General features: G+C 54.0%; 1 protein-coding gene across 19 annotated transcripts in view; it reads right to left on the bottom strand.

Annotated features, from left to right (window-relative positions):
- The window catches only part of EFR3B (EFR3 homolog B), a 114438-nt gene extending 111885 nt beyond the window's left edge, over positions 1-2553 (bottom strand). For all 19 annotated transcript variants that reach the window (XR_013402978.1, XR_013402977.1, XR_013402975.1 and 16 more), the window contains exon 1: positions 2309-2553. Coding sequence is in view for 2 of the 19 variants with exons in the window: in XM_015111834.3 (XP_014967320.2) it covers positions 2309-2315 (7 nt within the window). In the remaining 17 variants the exon portion in view is untranslated. The remainder of the gene's footprint in view (positions 1-2308) is intronic.
- Between the last annotated feature and the right edge of the window lie 3447 nt (positions 2554-6000).

Consider the following 6000-nt stretch of genomic DNA (forward strand, 5'->3'; position numbering starts at 1 on the left):
GCCTTTATAGGACACATGGGGGAGGCTAGGAGGTGGGAGGGGGAGAAGCACAGTGCCAGGAGGCCCCTGTTTTCATTCTGCCCTGTTCCATCTGTGTCACTCTGGAAAAATAACTTGTAAAACAAGAAGAAAATAGCAATTATAAGAAGTCCGTAATTCCATGCTCCCCCTCGACCTCCTTACTCACTTTTTTTCATCACTATTGATTTCTGGTGAGAAAATGACTTTAAATATCACACAAACCCTTTCTTTTCATGAAAGTCAGGAATATGTTAAAATCCAGGCAGCTGAGTCCTCACCGGGGGAGTGGGCTCCCTCCCACACCTCCTAAGATCAGACTCTGCACCCAGCAACTCAGTAATAATTTCCCACCCAAGCTTGGTGTGACTTTCCTTTGCTGCAGGCAACTGCCCAGAGGATTCCTCCATTACAATCTTTCTATGAATCATTCAGGGTAAATACCATCTCTGTTTGCATCTGGGGAAATAAAAATATAAAAGAAAAATGAAAATCTGTGATGTGTCTGAAAATAGCACCCAGATGCATTGGCTCCCCAGTTCACCTTTCTGACTATCCAGCTCTTCCTTGTCTTGCTTCATACAACAGAGGCAGCCTGGGACCCCCACCTTCAGATATCTCAAATTATCTGGGGCTAAGTACAATGAGGCAGTCCAGCAGAACCCAGTTCCTAATTCTGACCCATTCTGATGAGCCTGTCCTAACTCCTTCCCCACTGCAGGTGCCCCTGCAGTCACATGCTTTTGTCAAATGATCTGCAGCTTCAGGCTGCTCCCTCTGCAGAAAAGAATAGGGGTAAAACAGAGAGAGTAAAAAAAAATATATCTATATATCTATATCTATATATATATATAGCTCACAACCTCTGGCTTATAAAGCACAACCGCCTTGTTACCTTTCCCCAGAGTCCCCAGTGGTCAGCAGCACAGCCTCTCAGGCCAACCTCCCCCTCCCCCCACTTGGTCCAAGAGAAATGGTACTTGCTGAGGGGACCTGCTGATGTCTCACCCTGGATCAGAAATGCAAATGTATTTTTGAGCAACTGGGCAGGGAAGGAGACTGATGAAAAAGTTGAGTCAGTCTCTTTCTCTCTCTCTCTCTCTCTCTCTCTCTCTCTCTCTCTCTCTCTCTCTCAGTAGGGGGGCCCACCAATTGCTGAGCCTTTCCACCAGGCTCTCAGTTTCCTCTGCCTCTAACAAACTTTGTGACTCACAGTCTGTTCCAGGAGCGAGGCAGCTGAGCAGCCGAGCAGCCTCAATGATGGGTTAAATTGGGAAAGCAATCTTCTCCAAACACTGACCCCTCAAGTGCAGCCTGAGCCCATACCTTGCAGTGGGGGTGGGAGGTGAGCACAGCTTCAATTCTTTTGCTGGCCCTAGAAGAGCTGCCAGAGACCTGGGTTTTCATGGACTTACGTCTACTGGGATCACACACACACGCACAGCCCTTGATGGGCTGCAGGTTCGGGAATGCAGTCCATTCTGAGACTGGTCTAGGTCTCCAGTGCTCCATTCATCAGAGCTGCACTGTGGGACCCAACGCGCTCTCTCTTCTTCACCCACACTGCCTGCAAAACCAGAAGGATTCCTGGCAAATGATCAAGCAGAGCCGTGCATCGTGAGGGTCTGGCTAACTGTTGCACGGCAGTTGAGGGGATGGCGGTGGAGGCGGGGAGAGGTCAGGGCTGTGCTGCACTCTCAGCAGCGTCTCCTCCCTTCATCACTGCGGAGGACAAATCTGGAAGTTGGGGAACCTGGATCCCGCAGGGCGGCAGGGGCAGGCAGAGGCCGAGTCCATTCAGGCCGGCGAGACGAGACTCGGCCACTGACTGCTTCCCGGGCCTCGGCGCCGCCTCCCGCCTTCTCTGAGCCGCGCAGACGACCGGCCGCGGGCGTCTCCCTCAGCCCTGGACCGGCTTCCCGCAGAAAACTACCAGGCACAAACCGCTTTTGTTAATTTCGCAAATGCTGCCACACGACCACCTCCTCCAGCACTCCCGGTCTGCTCGGCTCGGGAGACCCGCTTTCCCCTGAGCCTCCGCCCCCCGAAGGACCACCGCCCAGCACCAACACGCGCCGGGCCTGGAGAAGACCCCAGGGTCCCCGGCCCGAGGCATCTTTGTCCTCGCAGCGCAGACGCGCGCGCAGAGAGCAACCGCAACAGCCCCGCCGGGCACCGGGTCGGCGGCCTGGCCCCGCGCCGGGGCCGCGCAGGGGGACAATGGTTCGCGCCCGGGAAGTTTGCGGAGTCGCCCCCGCGGGCTCGGGCCCGGGCGCGGAGCCCTCCTTACCGTACATCTCGGCGGGGCGCGCGCCTCCCGGGAGGCCGGCGTCGCAGCGGCGTTCCCAGCCAGCCCTCTGCGGCGCCCGCCTTTCATTCACAGTCGGGGCGGGGGCTGGCGGCGGCCGACAGGAGCCCGGGAGGGGAGGGAGCAGACGCGGGGGCCGGCCGCGGGCGGGACGGAGCCGGGCACAGCCAGCCCATTCAGCGCCGGGCTGGCCGCGGCCGCCTCCGCTCGGGTTGCTGGGCCCGGCTGCGCGCAGGGGGCGGGGGCTATGCTAATGTCATTCCCCTCCCTCCCGGCTCGGCCAACCCGCTGCCGCTGCGAGCCCCTCGCCCCGCCCCGCCCCTGCGCCCCGCCCCCGAGAAACCCACAGCCTGAGATGCGCGTTTTCCGAGGCTGTCGCCCTAAGGGCTGCGGCGTGCACCTGCGGAGCTACGCATCCCAACTCCCTGCTCCTGTCGGAGCGCTCGGAAGCTCTCCCTAACCTGGGGTCCTCGAGGTCAGCCGGGGCGCTGGGAGCTGCAGGTGCACCCCTCCTCCAGTTCTGTCCAGGCTGCGTGGGCTAAGCCGGGGGTGCAAGGATGGGAATTGGGGGATAACCTCCACCCTCTCCTGGCTACCTTAGCTGAGCGCCATTCTCTGATGAAGCCCTCCAGCCCTCAGCTGCGCCCTACGAGCTACTCTCTTGCTAGGTGCCCAGCCACTCTGGCTAGGTGCTTGCTACCACCAAACAGCGTCCTTCCTGGGTCAGGGACGCAGGAAACGCACCCCACTCCCAACCCCCAAGGGCTGCAGGAAGTCCGCTTGCTTTTCCTCTCCCCGATTTATATGTGTAATTCGCAAGCTTTGCCGCCAGGATCCTCTCTAGCTGAGCCCCAGGGCCGACTTGAATTCCAGCTCTGCACCTGCCGTGACCCTGTGAGGAAGAGGCACAGAGAGGCAGGGGCTCATGCTTACGCCCCACACCTGAAGATCTCTCCTAAGCTAGCTCAGGACTTTCCTGGGCTTCTCATCCGGCCTTCTCTACATTGAACACGTTCCCCTGTCTTTTTTTTTTTTTTTTCGACCTAGAGTCTCACTCTCGCCCAGGGTGGAGTACAGTGGAGCGATCTCGGCTCCCTGCAACCTCCGCCTCCCGGGTTCAAGCGATTCTTCCACCTCAGCCTCCAGAGTAGCTGGGACTACAGGTGCATGCCACCACGCCCAGTTAATTTTTGTATTTTTTGGTAGAGAAGGGATTTCAACATGTTGGTCAGGCTGGTCTGGAACTCCTGACCTCAAGTGATCCGCCCGCCTCGTCCTCCCAAAGTGCTGGGATTACAGGCCTGAGACACTTCTCCTGACCCTCCTGGCCTTTCAACATCGATTTCTTAGTTCTTCTTGCCCCATGGTTGAGAGTTGTTTGGGTTTGGTTTTGTTTTTTCTACTGGTAGAAATATTATACTAGTAGAAGTTAGAGAAGAAAGGAACTTAAAGATATTTAAGAACTGAACTTAACTTCATTTTACTTCTTTTAATGTTGAGAGGTTAATTTATGTTGTTATGCTGGGCTGTGTGTCTGTAGGCCAGTGATCTACTCTCTCAACCCCAGCTTCCTGCAGGACTGTTGGGAAACTGGAATAAAATCTACATGAAATGATACAGTGGGCACTCATGAATATTTTTTTCCTTCCTTCATGGCTCAAGGCAGGGACAGAGCCAGAGAAAGAATCCAGGTTGCTAGACTCTTGAAACAGTGCTCAGTCTGTTGCCCTCAAAACTTATGTTTCCTATTTTTCTCTGGTCTGGGCCTCCGCCTCCTGCCCGTGCCCCACTCTCTTGCTGCTTCCAGGTTTTCTTCTTGTTCCTTGACCTCTTTGACTCTCTTAGCAGCATGCCAGCCCCAAGGGAAACCCTGGGATGGTTCCTGGAACACACATTTAGTCTAGACCCCCGCCCCTGGGCACACACTCACTGCATCTCACAAATAAGCTCTGTCTCTGTTCTTCAGTTCCAGGACCAGGCCAGGTGGCTTTGAGGTTGACTGAGAGTCAGACTTGAACCGGAGTAGGAAGAATAATCTCGGCTCTAACTTGATATGATCACCCAGAGACACTCCCTTCCCACAATTCTGCTCAACACAAAATATACTCATGAAACATTGGTGTCTGCAGTACAGAAGGAAATGCAGTGTCTGTCTTCAAAGAATGAAAGGTCTAGCAAGGAATTCCAGATGAATACTGATAAAAACATTACTTGAGGCCAGACGTGGTGGCTCACACCTGTAATCTGAGCACTTTGGGAGGTCAAGGCAGGATCACCTGCGATCAGGAGTTCAAGACCAGCCTGGCCAACATGGTGAAACCCTATCTCTACTAAAAATACAAAAATTAGTCGGGCATGGTGGTGCATGCCTGTAGTCCCAGCAGCTTGGGAACCTGAGGCAGGGGAAACCCTTGAGCCTGGGAGGCAGAGATTTCAGTGAGCTGAGATTGTGCCTCTGCACTCCAGCCTGGGTGACAAAGCGAGACACCGACTCAAAAAAAAAAAGAAAAGAAAAAAAGAAAAATAACTGGGCAAGAAAAAAACATGGTCAATTCTGCATGAGAAGTATAGATCTCTGTTTAGATGACTTATAAGGCTGATGGTTTAATTTGTTCTTTCTATCAGTCATTTACCGATCACTCCCTATGATGTGCTAGACACTGTAGAAGGTACTTAGGAGCGGGGAGACATGTCAAAATTATCATAAAATCTTATAATGACTATGGAGGCTCATATAAGGAGCAGGGAAGAGTTTCGTGAAGGGAAAGAGAAAAAACAACCATTCAGGTGTGGGGGGAGGGGCACAGGGCTTCCAGGCCCTCCCCCAGGCGCCACCGTCCAGGAACCTCGATATGTTCAGGTATCCAAAAGCTCCCTGAACCCTGTCCTCTTGGGTTATTATGAAAGCTTCATAACGTCAACATTCCTTCCCCCAGGGTATAGGGTGGGAACCTCTCTGGGAATTATCTTTTTTTTTTTTTTTTTTTTTTTGAGACGGAGTCTCGCTCTGTCGCCCAGGCTGGAGTGCAGTGGCACGATCTCAGCTCACTGCAAGCTCCGCCTCCTGGGTTTACGCCATTCTCCCGCCTCAGCCTCCTGAGTAGCTGGGACTACAGGCGCCCGCCACCGCGCCCGGCTAATTTTTTGTATTTTTAGTAGAGACGGGGTTTCACCGTGGTCTCGATCTCCTGACCTTGTGATCCGCCCGCCTCGGCCTCCCAAAGTGCTGGGATTACAGACGTGAGCCACCGCGCCCGGCCGGGAATTATCTTAAGAACGACCATTGGAAAGTCCAGGAAAGATCAGAGTCCTGCCTTGGGGCAGTTGAAGGGAGGGCAGGAGAAGGAGAGATTTTGTTTCCTGTGGCCTAACACACTCAATATTACAACAAAAGACTGTAACAAGGTCTATGGGAGTTATGAGCCAGGAATCGTGGAGGAAAACTGTCTATCATAACAGCACAGCACTCAAGGTCCTCCCAACAGGGCCCCAGACTTCCTTTCCTACCTGGCTTCCACCTCCCGTTCCCTCCTCAACTGTGCTCCCACCAGATGGGCTTGCACACCACACTTACCATACTCTTTCCTCTACCATCTCTGACCTTTGCAAATTTCAGTCCCTCCGAACCCCTTCAGCAAATTAATTGAACCCGAAGAGGGGATCACGGGAACCCC

The sequence above is a fragment of the Macaca mulatta genome, chromosome 13 (genome assembly GCF_049350105.2).
Source record: "Macaca mulatta isolate MMU2019108-1 chromosome 13, T2T-MMU8v2.0, whole genome shotgun sequence".
In the NCBI taxonomy this organism is placed as follows: domain Eukaryota; kingdom Metazoa; phylum Chordata; class Mammalia; order Primates; family Cercopithecidae; genus Macaca; species Macaca mulatta.